The sequence below is a fragment of the Uloborus diversus genome, chromosome 5, assembly GCF_026930045.1.
Source record: "Uloborus diversus isolate 005 chromosome 5, Udiv.v.3.1, whole genome shotgun sequence".
NCBI lineage: Eukaryota > Metazoa > Arthropoda > Arachnida > Araneae > Uloboridae > Uloborus > Uloborus diversus.
In genome coordinates, this window is record NC_072735.1 from 168,320,317 (window position 1) to 168,343,637 (window position 23,321).

The 23,321-nt window shown below is 34.3% G+C and overlaps 1 protein-coding gene across 1 annotated transcript in view; it reads right to left on the bottom strand.

Moving 5' to 3' along the window:
• The window catches only part of LOC129222623 (muscle calcium channel subunit alpha-1-like), a 201,477-nt gene that overhangs the window by 111,086 nt on the left and 67,070 nt on the right, over positions 1–23,321 (bottom strand). The window contains exons 2-3 of the mRNA XM_054857148.1: positions 3,551–3,827; positions 1,890–1,995 (exon numbers count right to left, since the gene is read on the bottom strand). Coding sequence (XP_054713123.1) covers positions 1,890–1,995; positions 3,551–3,827 — 383 coding nt within the window. The remainder of the gene's footprint in view (positions 1–1,889; positions 1,996–3,550; positions 3,828–23,321) is intronic.

Consider the following 23,321-nt stretch of genomic DNA (forward strand, 5'->3'; position numbering starts at 1 on the left):
CATGCTCTTTCAGAAAAAAATACTTTTAAAATTTTGAAAACGACCCCATTGATATTTTGTTTCTCAATTTTCGAAAGAATCAAAACGCAGGTCATGTTTTTACGTTCCTACCGCAGGTGGAGGGTTGAGGTTGAAGACAACAGAATAAAATATGGAATACACGAATATACATGAATACAGGAAATCAAAGGAACTGCTCTGACTTGATGGCAGAATTCATGGACAAATAACGCTGTCAGAAGATTCTGAAATCATGTGTAAAAAATTAGGAGGTATGTAGAGGGAGTTTTTTGAGCGTATATAGTGTATTAAGAAGAGCACTTATGTGATTGTCGGCTCCTCCACCCTAATTTATTTAAAAGAAATAAGTTCCAACTCGAATAAACATTTTTTTTTTTTGTTCGGAAGATCAGTTAAGACGCCTTTTCCATTTTTTTTATTTCAATTCTATTGTCTTCTATTTTGAACAGTTCAAAAAATAAATTTCTATCAGTGCAGGGCTCAGGCTCCTTACAAATATTTTTTCAGGGCGTTTTTTTTTTTAGAATGCACTTGCGTAGTTTGTTTCTCTTACTTTTACCCACTTACAGACTGGAAAGAAAAGTGCGGGAATTTAAACTATTCTTGTTCAAAAGAAAATAATAGTCGAAGCTTCGTGAATAGTCACGTTGTATTATTACTCACTTATTTTCTTTTCCCATAACTCATGTTTTGTTTTTACTTCCTTTTACAAAAAAGGAAGTATTATATTCGCGAAAAAAATTCCCCTCAAAAATCGACCTTAATTTCCATTTTGCTCCCTCCTGAATGAATGTTGAGGTTTTTTTCTCTACCCGACCACACGTGGATAAGCGCCTAAGAACGTACAGATCCCTGAAATACCAATTTTGACAATCCCCGAGTTAATTACAACGAGTTTTCTCGTGACGTCTGTATGTACGTATGTGCATATGTATTTATGTCGCATAACTCAAGAACGGTATGTCCTAAAAAGTTGAAAGTTGGTGCAAATACTCCTAGTGGGGTCTATAAGTGTGCACCTCCATTTTTGGTTGCATTCGGATGTTCCAAAGGGGGTATTTCATACCTTTTTGGAGGGAAATCATTGTTAATTTTGATGCAAACTCAAGTGGTGTTATAATTTGGTGGACACTAGGCAATATATCGCCAGTCTTTTGGTCGCCAAACTTTGTCGCCGAATTGGCGATTTTTTTCTCTTTTTTTTAAAATCTAGTTTTAATTTAGCCATTGTTGGTGATATTTAGAGAGTTAACTATTTAATCACATTAAAATTGCCAGTAATGTGGAAATAACTTTTAATTGGTGTAAAAGGAAGACATGTGATGCACACATCAGCTCGTTTACTTTTAAAGATGTAATGTTTGGATGTTTGAAATAATTAGGAACCTAAGACAATCGAGAGAAAGATACGGTTGTTTTTAGAGAATCCACTTTTTGGGAAAGTATAGTTGTTTTGCTCTTGGCAAACTTCTGCATAAAACTCTTGTGCTATTTTTATTAGACGGAGTATTGTCTGGCTCTGGAGGAGAAGGAGCTCCCCTAATGATAAGACTATCTTTAGAGGAGCTCCTTCATGCTTGGGTCAAAAGAGGCGAAATTATTAGATTTCCGCAATGCCAATAATCGTTATCATTCGCAAATAAACTTTCCTCAACCCAATTTAACCAAAGGAATCGTTTAATCAACGATTCCCTTCCCAACGCTCATCTGAACTCAACTTATCAGATCCAGACTATATCACACAAATGGCTTGAGTTTTGTTCATTAGAACAATATTATTGCATTCGTTCCGGTCATTTTACAAGTGTAAAGCGACAAAATAAATATATAAAAAAGCAAGCATAAATGTTTAAAATGTATTTACTTACCAGATAAGCATTTATATAATTGGAATCTCCATAGGGAAAGGGAGTAAATACAGCAAGGGCTATACAATTTGCAAAAATGGTTAAAAGTATAAGATATTCAAAAGGTCTGGAATAGTATTAAGGAACCATCTTTCAAAAATGAATTTTTCAGCCAATTAAGGTCTGAAAGAGAAACAGATCTAAATAAAAGTTTAAGAACGTTTGAGCTCATAAAAGAAATGGAGCTAAATATGACGAATGCCAAATATAGCAAAAGATAAAACAGCATATTATACAGCATTAAAAGCTCTGTTAAAGTATAAAATAATCCGGCAAAAAAATATATCGTCATTTAACAACATTAAAAGGTTCATTAAAATGTAATCAAAAGAACTGTAAGTTGAAATTACCGAACAATAAATACTCATGCATAAATTGAAATTTAAGAAGCATCATGCATTCTTTTGCGAGTTATTAGAAGTGTTTTATTTGGAAACATTGATAAGAAACTTTCGAGGCGCATAACTGAACATGCCTGTGCCATCGCAGCTGGCCATGACTGTATGAAAGTTTTGAACCTCGTATCAGAATAGGCGGTAGCTACTTGTTTGCAAAAATATCAGGAGTAGATCGATACACTAGCGGTAACTGGATTCCTCAGTAACCTATACATTAGATTATTAGATTCAAAATGCAGCCAAACGTCGCCAAGCTTGGCGACATTGGGCATTTTCTCACCAATTTTCGCGACAGATATTAGTCGCCAAAAGGGTGCCAATTAGGCGATATCACTTAAGTTTCTCGCCAAGCTCATAAGCGGAATGTCAAATAGTGCTTAGCAGACAAAAAAACCTACAGGTAAAATTCTGAAAAGTAAGGAAAATTTGCGTGAACATTGATGCAATAAACACCTAACAGCAAAATTACAACAAAATTAGCAGATAAAAAAGTAAAAATAATAACAATTAAAAAATTTATCTCAAATGAATCTTTGCCTAAGGATACTTCCACTCTACTATGTCTACACATATTTTCTGGATGGGGTTTTGTAGGATGAGGCAGAAGAGCGCCCGAACTATACATTAGATTATTAGATTCAAAATGCAGCCAAACGTTGCCAAGCTTGGTGACATTTGGCATTTTCTCACCAATTTTCACGACAAATATTAGTCGCCAAAAGAGTGCCAACTAGGCGATATCACTTAAATTTCTCGCCAAACCCATAAGCGGAATGTTAAATAGTGCTTAGCAAACAAACAAACAAAAAAAAAACCTACGGGTAAAGTTCTGAAAAGTAAGATAAATTTGAATGAACATTGATGCAATAAACGCCAAACAGCAAAATTACAACAAATTAAGCACATAAAAACGTAAAAATAATAACAGTTGAGGTAGTGAGAAGCAAAGGGATGCAAGTGGCAAAGTTAAAAATTTGGAAATAACCAGTACAAATGGTAGGTGAATCCCTCCTCTGTCTTGGGGCAAGAGATAGTACTAGTAGCCCTGGTAGGGACTGCTGTACAGCATGATTTAGGAAAAAAAAATCAATGAAAGCCTAACCAGGACGTAATCTTTATACGCGTTTTACTCAAAACTTGAAAATGATCCACTTACATCCCTTCGCTTCTCACTGCCACAATTTATAAAATTTGCATCAAATGAATATCTCTCTGAAAGGATACTTCCACTCTACTATGTCTATACATATCTTCCGGATAGGGTTCTGTAGGGTGAGGCAGAAGAGCGCCCGAACTGGTCTCTCGATCACTTTGGGCATCTTGCGCACCACCCGCTTTCGCTCCTGCTTCTCCTTGTCCATGGCAGATGTGGCGCCCAGGGCGGCTTGCCACGCGCTCGACAGGGGCTTCTCCTCGCCGCCCTTCACAGACGACGAGCCCTGGCGCTCGAGGCCCCCTCCTCCGCTCTCAGCAGGAGCAGGAGGCGATTCATGGCTGGCCGCTGTCAAAGAGAGAAAACAATAATGTTATTACGTCATGCGCGGAAAACAAGATTCAGCTTTCATTCATTCTGCTACAAAAGAACATTCGAACAAATGTGATGTTTTAGATTTTTTTTTCCGAACTGTTGGGGAATGTGTTGGCAAAGTGTGCAATTCGGAAAGTAACCGCCGTTTGGACGTGGCGCTGGAAGTACGGTTCGGAGCGCCCTTAATGGAATGCACGAGCAATCTGTGATTCAGTAAGCTTCTAGTGGGAGAATGAGAGTGTTGTAGGACCAAGCGTTTGCTACTTATAGCGTGTCAAAATGAGTGTCACCATAGAAAGTTCCGCGAAATGTGAGGTGAGAGGAGTGATAAGATTTCTTTCGGCCGAAAAAATGTCAGCAGCAAATATTCATCGTGAATTGTGTTCCGCATACGGCCCAAACATTATGAGTGAAGGTGTAGTGCGTCAGTGGGTACGCTTTTTCAAGGACGGAAGAACAGACATTCATGACGTATCACGGAGTGGAAGGCCGTCTGTAGCCCAGACTTGGCTCCTTCTGATTATCATCTGTTCACTGCAGTGAAGAAGTGGCTTCAGGGACAGCATTTCACTGACGACGAGGAACTTAAAAGCGTAGTGACACATTAGCTTAAATCGCAGGTGGCCACTTTTTATGCAGATGGAATTGATAAATTGGTCAAACGGTACGACAAGCGCCTAAATAATGGCGGCGACTACGTTGAAAAATAGAGAAGATTTGTACCTTTGATATGTAAATAAATGTTTTTCCTCTGTGGCTGGTTTGTCTTCGGAGGTTACTTTCGGAATTGCCCTCGTATTTAAGATTAATTGAGGCAGTGAGAAGCAAAAGGATGCAAGGGGCAAAAATTAAAAATTTGAAGATAACTAGTACAAATGATAGGTGAACCTCTCCTCTGTCTTGGGGCAAGATATGGTACTAGTAGCCCTGGTAGCTGCTGCTATACAGCTTGATTTAGAAAAAAAATTCAATGAAAGCCTACCTAGGGATTTATCTTTAAACGCGTTTTACTCAAAACTTGAAAATGTCCACTAACATCCCTTTGCTTCTCAATGCCTCAATTAATGATATTTTTCATAATTAACAAATTAAAAACTCGTTTTTAAAATTAGAGTACATAAAAAATGAATAATATTGATACCGTCTTTTTGTAAATTTATCTCCTGCTGTGTTTTGCATTTACTATTTATCGATTTATTGCTATCTGCAATGTTTTATAATTTCTTTGTAGTATTTTTAAATTCAATTGTCGTCAGCGTTATCGTTAATGTAATAGATTTTTTTTATAGAAGGATTCAAAATAATATAATAGTCTTGACATTTGAAACAGATTACTCAAAATTTCTAAGAAAATACATAACAAAAATGTTTTGTGTTAAAAAAATTACAAACATGTAGACAATAGCTAGTCGAGTTTAAAAATACATCGCAATAAATTTTCTATTAATCAGCCATTAACACAATATCGAAAAATATTTGAAGCAAAATATTGGGAAAATATAATAAATATCAGGTCCTAATCTTCCGCTTCCCTCAATCAACTCCTCTATTCAGCTCCAAACCCCTCAGGTATTAAACTCATAAAGAAGCCAATTTCACTTCAGTTCGATAAATTACGCTCCTTCCTCTAACGGAGTTAAAAAATCGAATTTTTGGTCGAAGGCGTAAAGAGAGGACGCGATAAAATTCTACGGAATGTTCCAATGAAGGCAAATACAAAGGAAAACGTTCGATAAAAATGGAGAGGAAAATGGTTTTGTATTTTATGCGATTGCTTTATGGTTGGTGTAAATCAAGCGAAACCGATGGAATTTTTTTTATGGATTTTGAACTTGAATAAAGAAGTTCTCCGCTGCCGAAGTCATGGCGGTCATATGGGTCAATATCAGATTTGAGGATGAAAAGATTTTATGGGCAGGGTAGCATCATACTCGGACGTCGTCTCATAAAATAGAGAATTGCTATGTAAAAATTGGTTAATATTTTTAAAGTAACTTTTGAATACCACATAACTTGTTATTAAAACAAATTTGTATAAATAACACAAAAAATATATATATATGTATGCCCCCTTTACAAATCCACAGTTTACATCAAATCTCGACCAAATTTGGCAAAAAGGTATTTGGGCACCCGAGAAGGAACGCGGGAGGGGGGGGGGGGGAGAGGTTCGAAAGCCAAAAAAGTACCGAAACGTTCGAATTTTAATTTTAGGACCCGAATATGACATTAAATGGCTCTTTCTACACGAAATAATTATCCGATTGTCTTGATTTTAGTCTCATTCGAAAGACCGATAAAAATACCTTCGCAGTTGATTTACTTCCATTGGGTTTCAAAAACAAAAAGTCTGTAAAATTACAAAGAGAAAAGTTATAAGCATTTTTAAGTAAAGGAAAATCAATATTAAATCGGAAATTTGTTGTCTGCTGCGAGCTCAGCTTTAATTAAAGTGAATTAGCGGTCAATGAGAAGAAAGATCTGTTGCCATTTTTTTTCCTCGGCCGAGAACAAATAAAATTCATGTTTATGTTTTGAGGCTTTTTCTGTAATCGGGAGGTTTAAAATTTCTCCCTTTTGGTTATTTTTCCGCGATTTGTCGGAAAATTTTAGATTTTTTTCTCTTGGTCAAGCCTAATTGTTGAATATGCGTCTTTTGACGTAACTTTTATTCTCAAAGCAGACTTTGCAAAGCAAGGCGACGCAGATAGTATACAATAAAGTGTGATATGCTACAAAGTCTTAGAGTTAGCCCATTTCTGCCAAAGGTAGAAAAACCGTCCTAGCAAAAGTGCATTATTGCAAATATTTGCCAATGTAGCAAATATAGAAATGCTTTGTTTAAAAGAGTCGGATGTACCAGTTTAATTTTTAGTAATATTAAATACTAGTGGTATCAGCACAGCTTTGCCCGTAGTAGAAAATTAAAAGTTTATTTGGTTCGCCTGTATATTTACAAATAATGGATGGTGATTTTATCGCCAATTTGTTCGTCCATGTTACGGTTCCACGTTATGATAATTTGGTAACTTACTCGTCCACGTTGTGATAATTTGCTCGGTAAAATATTCTTAGAATTGGAATAGAAAAAGAACAAAATCGAATTTTCGAAAAATCGCTTCGAGGTGCACACCCCTTGTTACAAAATAATTTTGTGCCAAATTTCATGAAAATCGGCAGAACGGTCAAGGCGCTATGCGCGTCACGAGAGAGATCCGGACATCCAGACAGACTTTCAGCTTTATTATTATTAAAGATGATCTAATTTTTCTTATATTTTTAAACTTAAAATATCTAATACATTACTGAAACAGTAATCTAAATTGTAATTTTTTATTGTTTAAGTAAAATGATTTTTAATTAATACAATGAATGTCGAATTTTAAAATATGGAAGGTAAATACAATTAAAACTCGATGACTGTTGTTTAGACCATTAAACACTCATAACTATTAAATTATCAATTATTACCTTTTTAGTTAATTTTAACTAAGAAGTAATACCAGTTTCTATACTATCAGAGTAATAGAAATTTTAAGAGAAAAACTATGATTAACTTGTAAATCTTAATATATAAAAATCAATGTCCTGAGATAACATATATATCAACGCACAGCCAAAACCACTGAAGCTTCAGACTTGAAATTTGCCAGGCATGTTCGCATGATTACGAAAGTAACCACTAAGAAAGGATTTTTCGAAATCTCAATTAGTTCGGGAGAAATTAATTAAAACCCTGTCATTGAAATTCAAATCCCTTATTTTCGAAGGCTTTCCTCCATTCAAATCATTATTCAATACTTCATCTCAACTTTTGGTCGATAGCGAACTATAAATTTGATATTGTTTTTGTTCCTCACGTGATTCTTCGAGGCTTTTTTCAAGTCAAATCATAATGTTTCTGTCGATTGCTTTCATTTTTTTAAAACTAGAAACGAAGTTTTTAATAACATCATCACAGGCGGACTATCCTTTTGAATTTAGAAGAGTGCAGTTTCCTGTTTAAGTTTGCTTTGTAATAACCATTAATAAGTCACAAGGACAGACATTAAAAGTAGCAGGGATCCATTTAAGAGAAGACTTTTTTTCACACGGCCAATGTTATGTAGCTTGCTCCAAAGTCAGTTCATCAAGCAGCTTAATAATTTTAGCACCAGAAAAAAAAAATGTTGTATACAAAGAACTTTTTGCTTAAACATAGGTATATCAATAAAATGTGGATGGCCTGTGTTTGCAAAGATAATCAATACTTTAAAAGGATCGTTAATAACAGTTAAAGATCGGTTAAGGACAAGGGTATGTATGTAAAGAGTCCAGGGGCCCCGGGATCCTCCCCAAATTAGAAAAAGTTATAGGTAATAAGTAATTACGTATTATAGGGGATTTTCGAAACTAGGTGCACCAAGCACTGTTAACCCCTGCTAATTCCATTACCCGAGCAATGCCGGGTACGGGAATGCTAGTTAAATATAAAAGTCATAAATATATGCAATTGTTGGATCTGTTTTGGTTTTGAGTGAAATGCATCATTTTCTAAGACTATTTTTGAATAACTGCTTGATAATGTGCTTGGTAATGTTTAACATGCAGGGAAAGGCTTTATTGTGACAAGGCTGAACTCGATCCGGTTATTTAACTGTTCTATGATATTAAAAGTATTTCTCGGTACATGACTATTCGGAAGTCAACTTATTATTTATGCTTCTATGGTCATCGGAACGTGGAGTTTAAGCCTGGTACATACATTGAGTGAGGAGGTGATATTCAAAAAAGATTTAATCACAAGCCTAACAATTCTCACTGTAAGCAAAAAACTGTTTCTAAACTGTGCGACATGAATACGCAGCTAACGCAATTTTTGCTAACTCATTTTATTTAAAGTTATCCTCATTATATAAATAGCCACTTCACTGATCGAGTAACGTTCCTCACGTCCTCAACAATTAATCTCGCGCCATAGCATGATAATTTGATAACATGTTTCTTAATCAATGTTTGACATACAGGGAAATGCTCTTTTGTGACAAGGCTAGACTCGATCCGGTAAATTAACCCCTTCAGTCGGAATTATGAAATTTTTGACCAAAAATTTTGATATTTGGTACACAGTGTACTATGGTAAAGGTTATCTTATAGACAAAATTTTGAGTTTGTAGGAGAAAAATTTAAAGAGTTATGGCACGTCCAATACTGCAAACTTATATTTTTGAAATCAATATTTCATATACAAAAACGATAAAATACCAAACAAACTTCATGAAAAATGTTCTACAAACAATTATAAAACATAATATAAGCGTTTGAAACGATTAATTAAAGATTATATATTTTTAAAAAAATCAGGAAAAAAACTTCGCTTTTCAGATGAAAATCCATGAATGGAAAAATGATACACTCTCTATCTCTCAATCCTTATATGTCAGTGTTGTCAATCCCAAAACGAAAAAATATTTCATAGATTATAATAAGCAGAATGTAAAGAATCAACTACAAAAAAAAAATCAACTAATTAAATGAATTATTAAATGATTAGCAGCTGCTTAAAGTGGTTGTCCGGTATACCGGACACCAGGTCTGAAGGGGTTAACTGTTTTACTGGTAAAACTGTCATTTCAGGGGAATGAAGAAACGAAAAAAAGGGTCAACAATGAACGCTATCTACTGGAGTTTAGGGTTAATCCACTGGAGTGTGGGTTACAATTTCAACTACGAAAATATCATCAAACAGGCAATGGCTTCGTTCAAATGTAGAAGCAATTTTCACCCGTCATACCTTGACGGGCGACTTTCTAGTTCAAAATATATTAACCAATAAATTAATTAAAAATAATTAAAACTTTTAGTTTGCTATGAGAAAAGTAGCAAAAGTAAAGTATATCCAAGCAACGGTGAAAATGAGCTATCTAATACAACAAAACTCCAACTCACGAAACTGAACGAAACACAACTGTAAAGTTGACACCAATTTTTTTTTTTAAATGTCAAACTGACCTACTCCCTTTCTTCCAATTAAAGTTGACAGAAACTCCACGGACGACAAAATGAACTGAAAGAGAAACTCTGAATTTTTTTCAGTGATAAATCAGTTCCTCGGAAGAAACATCACACACTAATGATCGTCAGCGGAGCAGAGTTCGAAAAGGGGTCGTCGAATCTCCTATCGATCGTCACCAAAAGATGCCGGAGAGCTTGTTCCTTCGGGTGGAACATTCTGGACACGTGTCCGGAAAAGCGTTGGCTTACGCGATATGATGTCTACTGTTCAGATTCGGTGATAAAAATTCTGTTAGCGACAGTTGAAAAGGAACGTGGAGTAGATTTCAATAACTGCGGCTCTTGGCGGTTTTTTTTTTTTTAAGTGTGGCCAAATTTTTTTAATTTCAATGGAAGACAATAATGTTTTTACTTCGTTTTGCATAGTAAAGGAAATATTTTCTGCGTCAAAATTTTTACTGTCAAATTTCGACAAAATTTCGATTTTACTTATCCCCGAATATATGTTTTGTAGATTTTTCTGCCCGTCCACATGTAACCAAAATAATGCATAGACATCCGAAAAATCCGTTTTGAACATCCCTAAGTTAAGTATCACGAGTTTTCTTGTGAGGTCTGTTGGAGGAAGTGAAGACTTTCATTCGTGAAGGAAAGACCCCAAGTCACGTGATATTTTTTAGAAAAGCATTGGAAGAAATTTGACTTCCTTCGCTAGTTTCACACAAAACGTGTCAACCATTCGTCGTTGTTGAGTCACGTGACTTGAGCTCTTTGTCCAGGCTTTTGCTTATCCAATGATTGGACTAGCGCCCTCCATTTACTAATTCCTGCTGTAAGATCTGTATGTGTGCACGAACGTAGGTACGTACCTCGCATAACTTAAAAATGATACGTCCCAGAAGGATGAAATTTCGTATGTAGACTTTGAGTATGGTGCACTTCTCTTTTCGCTTTCATTTGAATGTTCTAAAAAGGATTTTTATACGTTTTTTGGGGCAATTACTAAAAAGCCCTTATCGCCAACTTGGCAACGAAAATAATTTTGCGAATCTGGTTTGGAATATCCATTGAACCATGTTAAAATTGTTTTGGAATATGAATCTCTGCAAAACACTTTTTTTTTTTACATCGTTTCGCGACAAACTAGAGGTGTAAACATACAAAGTGTATTCTTGCTCACTCCGAGGACTAATATATTGTAGTTTTGTTCTTACTACATGTTCTAGATTTTGTGAAATTTTAGGTTACAGATGTTAATAAAACATCACCTTTCTTTTCGTTTATAAGTACAATTCTCTGTTTACCAAACTTTTATAAATGCAGGAAAATGTCTAAAAAGTTATTCATTTACAAAGTATTGAGGGAAAACATGCATCCATTCTTTAGCGTTATTAAAACATATCAATTATTTCATCAACATAAAAAACGTAGTGTGGGATTCACATGAGGTTTTGTATGCATAATATACTACTCGACTCAGTATATCCTTAAAGGATCTTGCGCCAATGAACCTTATCAAACCAACAAGCCAACTGTATCCTTATATATATAATAGTGAATTCACTGATCAAATAGCGTTATGACGTCATCAACAACGAAACTCGCGCCATAGCATAATAATTCGATAATATTTTTTGGTAATGTTTGACTTGCAGGGAAATGCTTCATATTGAAAAGGCTGAACTCGATCCGGTAACTTAACTGTTTTACTGGTAAGACTGTGTCATTTCAGGGAAATGAAGAAACGAAAAAATGGTCAACAACGAACGTTATCTACTGGAGTTTAGGGTTCATCCACTGAAGTTAGGGTTACCATTTCAACTATCAAAATATCATCAAACAGGCAATGGCTTCGTTCAAATGTAGAAGCAATTTTCCCCCGTCATACCTTGACGGGCGATTTTCTAGTTTTAGAAGAATGAAGAAACTAAAAAGTGATCAACAATGAATGCTATCTTCTTGAGTTTAGGTTCATCCACATAAATTTTAAAAAATATATAATATAATTTCAACGATCAAGATGTCACCAAATAGAAAATTGCTTCGTTTAAATTTTAGAAGCAATTTTCACCCGTAATAATTTAACGGGTGATTCCTTAGACTATAAATAACGCGCTGAATTTCACGAAATTCTGCGCAACAATCACGTGAATCAATAGCAGACATTTAGGTTTCGTTAGATGACGAAATTTTTCGTGGGCATCAATGTTGTGGCAAGGTCCCATCATACAAGGTACAAGATTGACATTACCAACTCCCCATAAAATTTGTAATCACAAGCGTTTCAATCAATGCAAATCTTAAGCATCAAGCCAAATAAAAATCAAACTGAAGATATTGATGAAAGGAAGTGTAACAATTTCCTCCAGAAAAGCATTTCATCCATTATTCATGCACATCACGACGTCGTTTCCACCAACTCGAAATTTTGATTTATATTTCTTATGATCGTCGCGGTATCTCGGTTATGTCTTGCAGATAACGTGAAAATCATACAGAAGGAATACAAAATTGGAGCATTCAATGCAAATTTCATTTTTACAGAAATATTTGCTGAAGGCGTTTGCAAACTTCTGAGAAGGGGAGGTTACTAAAACATGAACCGAAATTACATAGGAATGAGAGGTGGAACTGTTTTTGTTTACTTATTATAATGTCAGACTTTTACAACCAGTCATTATTAACCATATCAATATTTAAAACCATTAAGTATTGAGCATGTGTCAATATGACAACGGTCCATTGAGTGCACAGAACCACATAGACATCCACCCGTCAAGTCTTAAAATCTAATTTTGAAAAGAGGGACACTGAGACAATCGTGTCCTATATAAAAAGTCGAAATATTGGAACAGCAGAATTTCAGAATATATCTAGAAAAGACGGTCCATGATCATGCAGAAAATCGCAGGTCTTACCCCAGAACAAAACAAAAATATACCACCTAAATCTGTTCTTGATTACCATTTGAAAGAGTTTAGTTTTGTGGTTAGTTTTATGATCAGCGACATAAAATCACTCCCCACGATTCGTACTAACATTCTCTGGGGGGGGGGGGGGGGACTGCTTGCCAATCGGTTATAACACTGTCAATTATGTGTCAGTTGCTTTATTTTTGACCTTGAAAACCAAATTTTAAATTTCACTGATGATAATACTTTCAATTTCGTCAAAGCATTCTTTAAAACTGAACATTTTAGCAATCATTTATCTCCTCCATTTGCCAAACTCTACAAGACAATTTCAAGTATCAAGGAAATCATGTGAACTAAATCTTTTCCAAACAAATCTCCGTTCCTGAGTCTTGGCGCATGACTTTGCGGGCTGGCTTAATTAGTTACCTCCGACATATTTGTGTCTGCAGAAATATAAAGAAGAAAAATGACGGTAATCATGTCTTACGATTAAGAAAAAAAAAAACTTTCCACTTGTCAAAAGAGCTATGTCAAAAACCAAGTGAAATGTAGATGTATCAACCACACCCGAAGCTTTGAGGCGAAGTAGGAAAATACTGTCCATTAAGAGAAAATACCTCTTTTGAACAACTAGACATTTCAATTATGCATGCGTTGACCATGACACCGTTAGTGAAGTACATAAAGTAATTACATTATGGTGTTTTGTCTGAAAAGATGCTTTTACGATATTGAAAGAGTAAATGAAATGACAGGTACTTTTTAAAAAAATCCCGTGAAGCTTTTTGAATTTTTTAGGTTCATCATACACTGTAAAAAATCTCGGAAAACTCTCTGAATATATAAAAAAGTTTTCCGTAATACACAGATTCGTACGCCCTCCGCAGTTTTCTGCTATAATCAAAAACGTTTCCCGTATAGCAAGAAAGTAAGAGTCGACGCATGCGCAGCTCACAATTTTATAGTCCAGCAGCAAATCTAAACTGAAACTTTCGAAAGCACGCAATGAAAACAAGTGCTGACTCATGTATGCGAAGTAACACTTATCAAGGGGATTAGTAGAAGTTTTGTTCCTCGCATGAATTCACTGAAGATAATTCTAAAGTCTTATATTTTCTTGCATATGTATCGTCATAAGATTGAATTTGAAGCTATGTCACTTATTTTTAAGTACGAAGTGTAAATTCTCGACGCATGCTCGCGGAAGGAATACAAACTGAAATTGAAAACCAAATAACTACCGAGAGGACGCCATGTAAATTCATTGCGTCGCATAACTTGTGTAGGTAATTTACTTTTTTCTTGGATACTTTTCTTCTTTCTACCAAATGGGTAATTTTTGTTGGCAGAATTTTATTCTGTCATAAAAATCACCTTTTTGGTGACCAAAGCCTGCAAAAGACCACCACCGACGAATAGGTAAGTCGCTTTGCAACTCTATTACTTTAAAGAGATTTAGTTCATATAAATCTCGTTAAAAAAAAACTATTTTCTTCAGTATTATTTTTTCGTTGTGAACTATTGCAATTTGAAAATATTTTACATTACATAGAACACATATTTAAAGTGCAAGTGTGTCTAGTTTTATTCTGTAAAATTTATGAATTGAAGATTATAAAAAAAATTTAAATATGTGTTATTGTGTACTTTGTTTTTATGTGTCAATCTCAGTTAATATTTGGCTATGTATCAAGCATTATGAATTAAATGTTATAATATGCAAATTGTCAGGTTTGATAGTTCGTCTTTAAGGTTGCATGTTTTCATTCTCTTGTAAACAGTGTAGCTAGATTGTATGAAGTAAAAAAAAAAAAAAAAACTATCTCTTGTAATTAGGAACATAGTGCTTCAGTATTATCTAAATGACGATATCTCTTTAAATATTTGCATTAGCGAAACGCTTTAAATTAGTTAAATGTGTATTAATTTATTTAACAAATAGATACATATATGTATTTAAAAGTGTCTTCATTTTTTTCGTTTTACGAGCCTCAATTTTACCAAAAGCAAAAAAAAAAAAAAAAGACTTAATAAAATAATTTTGTATTTTTACACCATATTAAAGTATTTGACTTATAATTTATATGATACTTTGATTTATAATGTATGTGATACTTTGATTTATAATGTATATGATGTTGCTTTTTCAAGGGGGGGTGGGCGCTTCATAGCATTTTATGGGTGCACCATCACTTTTATGGTGGGGGAGGGGTTATTCTCGTATATATGAAATGGAATAATCATGTAATAGAGTTCAATGTTTTAATAAATAAAATATATAATGCATTTTGCGCACACTGTAAAAATAAAATCAGTAACCTATTTTGAATAAGTATTTATATTTGTGATGAGCTGGAAAAGGGCAAGAACAGAAGAATCAACCCGAATGGTTCCAGCAGGGGGACTTGGTGTCATATTTAAATTCATCAATTTCTCTGTTGGTACTTTTCGGTACACTTTGTTCGTCAGAGAAATTGACTTGAGGTGAACGAATTCCGGAACGCGAAGGGTAGGTAAGTCCTGTCAAATTTTATCCGAAGATAAAAGCTATCAAGTTTGATACAAGATATGTTTTTAAGTTCTGCATTAAAAATACAATATGTTGATAGTTTTGTCTTGAAAATATTGAGAGAAAAACTGAAGTTTAAGATTGTTTAACAAACAATCCCCACTTTTCAGAAGGTACCCCCACTCCAATTCCCCGACGATTTTGTGATTAGGAATGAAACTACTAGATTATTTCATAATTTTTCAAAAATTTATAACTGTGCATATGTTATGCTGTTAACCATGCTATTTGTCATTAGAAATTCCAAAAAAAAAAAAAATCCACGAATAATTCTAAAATTGCTTGTATTATTGCTCTTAGATATGAAAGAATTGAAACTGATATGGTATGCAATACTATAATAAAGAATTATGTTTTAGAAAAAATCACGGAAAAAGGATTCCGAAATTCTCGGAAACGTTTTTAAAAATTGTTTGGAGAATTCCGAAATACTCGGAAACGTTTTCGAAACTTTCATGAACCACAGCTGCACAGAATACTCAGAAACATTTCTGGAAATTACGGAAAGAGGATTCCGAAATACTCAGAAACGTTTCTGAAAATTACAGAAAGAGGATTCCGAAATACTCAGACACGTTTCTGGACATTACAGAAAGAGGATTCCGAAATACTCAGACACGTTTCTGGACATTACAGAAAGAGGATTCCGAAATACTCAGAAACGTTTTTGAAACTTTCATGAACCACAGCTGCACGATATACTCAGAAACGTTTCCGGATTTTTTTTACAGTGTAGGTCCACGGAAAAATGAGGCGAGTGGCTTCTCTTTCTGTATTTTCTTCCAAGTAAAAGAATTTCTAGAATTCATATGACATTGAAATTTTGTTTAACAGAACTGAATGAGGCGAGAGCAGAGGGGGGAGTTTGTACAAACAAATTATCTGGGCTATCAAATAGCTTTTATGTCATGTTAACAGTTGAATATCTGGGTATTGAAACAAGGGTTCTAGCAGATGTTTTTCTGCTTCTATTAGCACACAACTCACTCTTATATTTATTTGTAGAATATACAATGCTGGTTTTAAAAAAAATTGCATCACCCTCGCATTTTCACAACAATGGGATTATGTGAGAAGTATTGGTCGACCGATTAACGATGAATGTTTGTGAAATTCGGCAAAACTTATAAAATAAAAATTTAACAGCAGGAATCCGATAATTGTTTACGTAGATCGGGGCTGTTTCCGTGCCAAGGCAAACTGCTGACCCTATGCTCATTTTTCCATTTCTGAATCTGCGTGAGAGTTTAGAGAAAAAAAAATTACTTAATCCCATGCCAATTTAAGTCTAATAGCAGGATCAAGGTTTTTAAATTGTTACTTGTCAGTGTTGCCCTATTGCACGGAGCAGAATCATCCATTAAAATGGCGTTTGGAACTGAAGTAAATTGATCCTGGATATTAGGAAGCAATTTCTCCTCCAAAATGCCAATATACACCTGAGCGTTTACTGTTCTTTGTACAAAGTGAATACATCCCCAAATCATCTGGGATACGGGATGCTTGACTGTGTGTTGAATGCAGTCGGGATGATATTCCTCTCTTTTGCAGCGCGGGTGATGCAATTATTTTACCACCACTGTACAGGTTTTCTACACCAAATTCCCTATTTTCTGACATTTTTAAAATTGTCTTTTTTTTCCCCAGCAGGCCGAATTTGTTCTTTAGGTCAGTGTTTCTAAATTTCTTTGAAAAGTGGAGCCCTTTTCAATGCGATTTTTTTTTTTTTTTTTTTTTTTTTTGTGAAACTACTGACTTTTCTTCACCTATATAGTTTAAATTCAATCTCCTGAAAGTGGTTTACGTACAATAAAACCAAATACTATTTCATGTTTTGTATTCGGAATGTAACTTTAAAAAATTGCACAAAATTTCTTGAAATTACATTAAACTTTTGTTTCAAACAAGATTTTAAGGTTTGACTTTTAGTGATAAAGGTAAAAAGGTCATTTTGATTTTATCATCACTGATACATTTAATATTAAGCTTTTTGGATGAAAGTTAAATTTTCATGTCAGACTTAGCATATCAAGTCTGTTGCGGAATTTATTTTTGTCAACCTATTAGTGGAGAATCCTGTTTCTCACATACGTCGTATAGTATCTACAAATAGTAAAAATGCCATCACCACTATTCATGACAGTTTAGAACATGCATCTTTTGAAGTGCCTCAAAATTCCAGTAGCGACACTAATTTAAATTTCGGTTTCAAATTGAATAAGATGTTACTTCATTAAAAAATTTGTATTTTTGTTCTCACACAATCGAATTTAGTACGCTAACAATAAATTGGTTTTCAGTCTAAAATTCATTTTGATTTCTCAGTCGGAAAATACTCATTTAAAGCTTCATTCAAAACTTATTTCTAATGATATTTTTAATCAGTAGGAAACAAAGGAAGAGGTATTTCGTAGAACCCTTGAGTGATATTTATGAAATCTGGCAGTTCTCCGCGGAACACAATTTAAGAAACGCTGCGTTAGGTGGAGAAGCTTGTTGCTTACTTTTTTTTTCATGTCGTTTTGTCCATTGAGTTCAGATTTTTTTTCTCATATAGCACGAAAAGTTCAAATGAATTATAAAAGTACTAGGGCAATTTCGAAACGGACCAGAGTTCAAAATAATGGGTCCAAAATACAATCAACTGAATCGGAACATAGAAAAAATTTCAATACTTTCATGATTTCAATGTAAGATTTTGAAGAAAAAAAATCCTTCAACTGAGAAAATTTTCATAGTTATTATTTTAAAAAAATGCACCCAGACAAGAGAGACTCGGGGTAACCCTTCTTTGTTGTACTTCCTTGTCCTGCTTGCCGATCTCAATCCTTACCTCCCAGCTAATTAATCTTATCTAGCTGCTGCTTTGCTACGCAGACGGCAAGACTTCTATTTTTAAGAAATCGAGCCAAGTTCCATTGGCACTTGTCGAGCGGAAGACAGGTTCCTTGGCCCCCGCATGGAAGCACGTCACGAAAAACTGTACACGAGCACCGCTGCTGGAAATACATTTTTTGTGTTCAGACTCGGTGATGAATGAAATCCAACCTGCTGTATCTAACACAACTAGGGATCGCAATACCAGACCAAAAATCCAATACCGGTATTCGGTATTTTTAAAACTTGATACCGGAATACCGGTATTTGAAATTTCTCAAAAAATGCTTGAAAACATATTGTTTCGTTGTCATATTGCATAATTTTGAACAAAAATTGTATAATTTATGAAAATGTATTGTAAACAAAAAGAAATAAAGGAACAAATGTCATAATAAAAAAATCAATAATAGTAAAAGACATAGTGCATCTATTGAATTGTCCCTATGCCTGTAACTCATTTTAGTGCTTAACTTACCTACAGTTGAAAATACTCTTTCTGAATTCACGGAGGTCGGTGGTACTGTTAACAATGTGCGATACACCTCTAATTGTCGGGAAGTCCTTCACAAATAATTCTGTCTCTTGCGTGTTATTTTTGGATAACTCCTTTTGAGTGTGTGTGTTTCTTGGGTATTGCGTGCAATATTGTTATTTTATTTATTCGTTTATTTATTTTTTGAACTTATAGCTAGTTGTTGTTTCTCTTCGAGAGACGATACTTTTCCAATGTTAACATCATTTTCTCTTGATCAGGAGAATTTTGTGTTTGCTCTTGCTTAGCCCTTTGGTTTCACATTTACGATAATCTTGACTAAATTTAACCTTGTAAGTTTATCTTATTCGTTTTCGCTTTCTTTTCAAAATTCTTTACAATTATAATAATGAACATATCTGAAAATATGTTTCAATTCAGTATGCGTTTACTTTTATGCAAATTTTCAAGGCGCTATAGAGGGTGTTCCGGTTTAACCTGCAAAAAAGTCTCTATTTTCGCCACCGTTAGTCCCTGATGCATACTTTCAATTGCAAAAATTTTCAAAATCAGATGCTGATTTAAAATACTGAAAGTTTGAAGTGAAAATAAAAATGAGTCAAAAATTACAAAAGTTAAACCTCGAACAATTTGAAAAATCACATTCTAAAGTGAGCGATCAGGGAAATAGAAATAATAAAAACATGGTGCACAAACGCACACAAAAATGCAATTCATCTCGCCATCTAGTAAGGACAATATCATTTTTCAATCTTTCTGCTACTTTTGTTTAATGATATTCTATTAGTTAGTGCTTTTGAAGCTAAATTTTCATAGCAATAGATTAATTTTGGCTCTGTATCATGGGAAAAAAAATATGCATTTAAAATATAAGAAGAAATGAAAAACATCAAATTGAAAATTCTTTAATTGAAACTATTTATTATTTTTATCCAACACCGAAAATACCGATATTTTACCTTAGCAAATATCGGTATTTCGAACTTGCAAATTTGAACCGAAATATCGGTATTGCATTCCCTAAACACAAAGATCCTCAATCTACAGCACGCCTAAAATATGAGCTCATACTAGTGGCGTACCTAGCATGGGTGACACCTCCTTCCTCCCCCCACCCACTGGAATATTTCCAAATTTGTAGTCTTAAACATGCATTTTAGCTTTATATTTTTCAAAAACTTGCAATTTCACTTTGGGTGTCACCCCCCAGACAGTTGACACCCGGGGCGGCCTCCCCCACCCGTCGCAACGACACTGGTCATACTAGACCTGTTGCAGTGATCTCCAACCTACGGCCCGTGAAATTGATCCGTGTGGCCATTTGATTTGTTTGATGTTACAAATCGAAAAGTACGATTAATGACAATGTTACAAATTTGGAGCCAAATATTCAGAAATTCGTTTATTATGCATTTAATAAAAGAATTATTGTTAGTGACAACTACTTTTTTTTTAATTTTCATTCTTCTACCATATTCTTCCTTATTATTAAAACGATAATTTATTCTGCGACATGTTCTCAATATCTCAACTTTCAAAACTAGAAAAATGTTACAGGTAGCTGAAATTACCCCCTCCCCCCCCCCAGAGGTGTGGAAAATATTGCGCACTGTATGCAGTACCTGAAAAATCTCGATGTTGGTCATATTGAACCTTACTTGTTGGTAAAAATCCTATTTTGTGAATAAAATTGAAGCATATTTTATCAATTAGCATTTAATCCTTTAATAGTCACAGTAATACACATTTTCAACGCCAAAATTTCCCCTGGTGGCGATTTTTGGTAACTTTTTTTTTTTTTTTTAATTTCAGAAATCGAAATCCCATGGCGTACTGTGTATGCCCATGAAATTTGGCCATGTTTCGTCCACTACTTCGCTCGCTAGAGGGCTCTGAACACCTCACGTTATTTTATAATGACCCTGTACTATTTACTATGTATTGAACTACTAAGTTGTTTTAAAGCTTATTTCAAGATTTTTTAGCAAAAACATTATTTCCTTTATATAGCTATTCATTTTCTATTACGTTTTAATATAAATGATGTCAGTTTAGTAGAATGGTAAATAAAATGTTCCAGCTTAATCAAATACCCCGCCTTTCGAATAATATTTCTTAGAACGGACGATATTCAATTAGGCGGGGCCGGCAATATATATATATATATATATATATATATATATATATATGATTGTTAAAAAAATGCACTGTAATTTTAGTTTGAAAGCAACGCAATTGAAATACATCTATCGAAAACATCGCATTCACACTGTCATGTTTCTACATTAATTTGAGACTAGAAATATTGCCTGGCGTTGTATGGTCTAACTCGAAAATAAAATTTCTGTCATGTGACGCATGTTCAACAATCTAGCTTAGATAAAAGAAGAAAAAATAATATTTCCCGTCAACGTTTAGAAAAGAGCAATTTTATGACTGAAAATTAAAATTTAGATGTCTTTTTTTTAATTCTAAAAATTCATTCATTGTAATAAATAGGCGTAAACATTCGTTCCACATATTTTCTGCAATTCAGTCACATCCTTTTTTAAACAAAGTAAGAGTAATAAATAAAAAGGTTTCTTGGTTAAGGAACTGTCACAAAAAATATTTAAAAGTAAAAATAAGTTATTATTGTTATAGTCATACATGAGAGAAGAAAGAAAAAAAAACATTCGTAAAATTTCATAGAAAATTACGAAATTTAATCATAAAATTCAAGTAAAAAATGTCGGATATTGTAAAATCATTTATTTTCTTTTTTTTTTCGAGGAAGGATTTTTTATTTTTTAATGTGGACGAGCAAAAATCTACTCATTGTTATTCAGAAGTAGTTCAAGAGAGTCAAAAATGTCTCCAAACATATTAAGAACGTTGATTTGATCTGATTTCTTAAGATTTCTCTGTTACTGCAGTATCTTTTTTTTTTCTTCTAATTTTAGGGTAATGAACAGCAATAACATAAAACTAATACCTAGTTTTGAACGTAAATAAAGAAACAACCATTTGAAAAGAATTCGCTGCAAAATGAACAAAGGGCTTCAAAACTGAAAGAAATAAAGAGGCCTTCGCGCTGTGAAGGAATGATTTGCAAAGAGCTATTCACATTCTTAGAGCGCGGCGACCGTTTTATACTTTATCTCCTTTCTTTAAACTGTGTCTGGATGAATGCAACTCGCCTATTAATAACTGAAGTAATATCGCTACATAAAGAGTTTCAAACGGGAAATACATTTTTTCGAACGTATTTAAACGAACCGTGGATGAATAGAATTTTTGAATTGATTCACAATCTCTAAGTTTAGTGGTAAAGAACGGAGGAAGTTTTGCGGTTTTATTTATTTACCTTGTTTTTCAGTGCCGGTTACTTAGTTTTACATAACAATTTTAAAAGCTCACACCATTACGCTCCATCTTTAATTAATAAACTTGTAAGTTGGATAAGACATCTTTGGTACTTTTTGTGCTGCCGTGGCGTTGTAGATCAAAATCTTACATTGACTACAGATACGGCACCAACCGAAATTTATTTTGTCGGTTTTTCGGTGCATATGTAGGAGCTAGTGGTAAAGTTATTACAACGAAACTTAAAACTTGTTGTTTTGAAAGAATGTATATTTCTTGAAAGAATTTTTTGAAAGAATATACATAATTCTATCTCTCTCTCAAATATAGAAAACAGGGCCCTTTCTGGAGTTAAAAGTCACTTTTTTTCCCAATATGATAAATTATATTTGATTAACCTCTTATTGCTAAATGTCTCAGCTTGCATCATGCCACTCCCCCCCCCCGCTCGTGGGTACAGTGAGGTGCAGTCTGAAAGTCTGAGAGCACATAGTCAAACTTTGCACTTAAGACCGCTTTGGCTTAGAGAATTAGCATACCAGAGGTCCGTGGATGAAAAAAACCAAGGCTGCAGAGTCGGAGTAGAGCAGATTTAGAGGTAAAGGAGTCGGGAGTCGAAGGTTTTCAAACACCAAGAGAGTAGGAGTCTGTCATTTTCCTCTGAGTCCGCAACTCGACCAGGGACTCAACACGAATTGCTCACTCGCTTCACGTATGCATTAATTGGTGATCCAGACGTGATCTTACGCAGCAGAATTTGTTTCAGCAATCTGCGACGCAGATCAAAAACCAAAAAATAGTCTGCAACAGAAACTAACATTACATGAATCGTTCAGCTTAAATCTTTACCGAGAAATGGTAAAAAAATAAGATGCTAATACAAGCACGTGCTACCAGCGGATCAAATCCCAGAAAATACGGTACAAAACTTCAAGAGTTGAAATTTAAGATTTTTTTTTAATTTCTTCCAAAAATTTTAGGTTTGTTTCTCCTCCGACTAAGAAATAGTCCGCAGACTTCCTCAAAAACTGCAATGCATGTCGCAGCATCGCGCTGTTTCTGCAACTGGGCCTCTTGATATTTTGTTTTATGATGAGCAGAAAACTAAATTTCAGATTAATTTGGAGAGAAATGCCATTTTTTAGCTGTGGGGTAGTTCTTTTTTTTTTCCTCGAATGTCTTCTCTTTAATCAAAACATAACAGAAGACAACAGGAAGCGCTGAAAAAAATTCACAACTCTTTTATTCCAAATGAGCTTTTGAGAAATAGT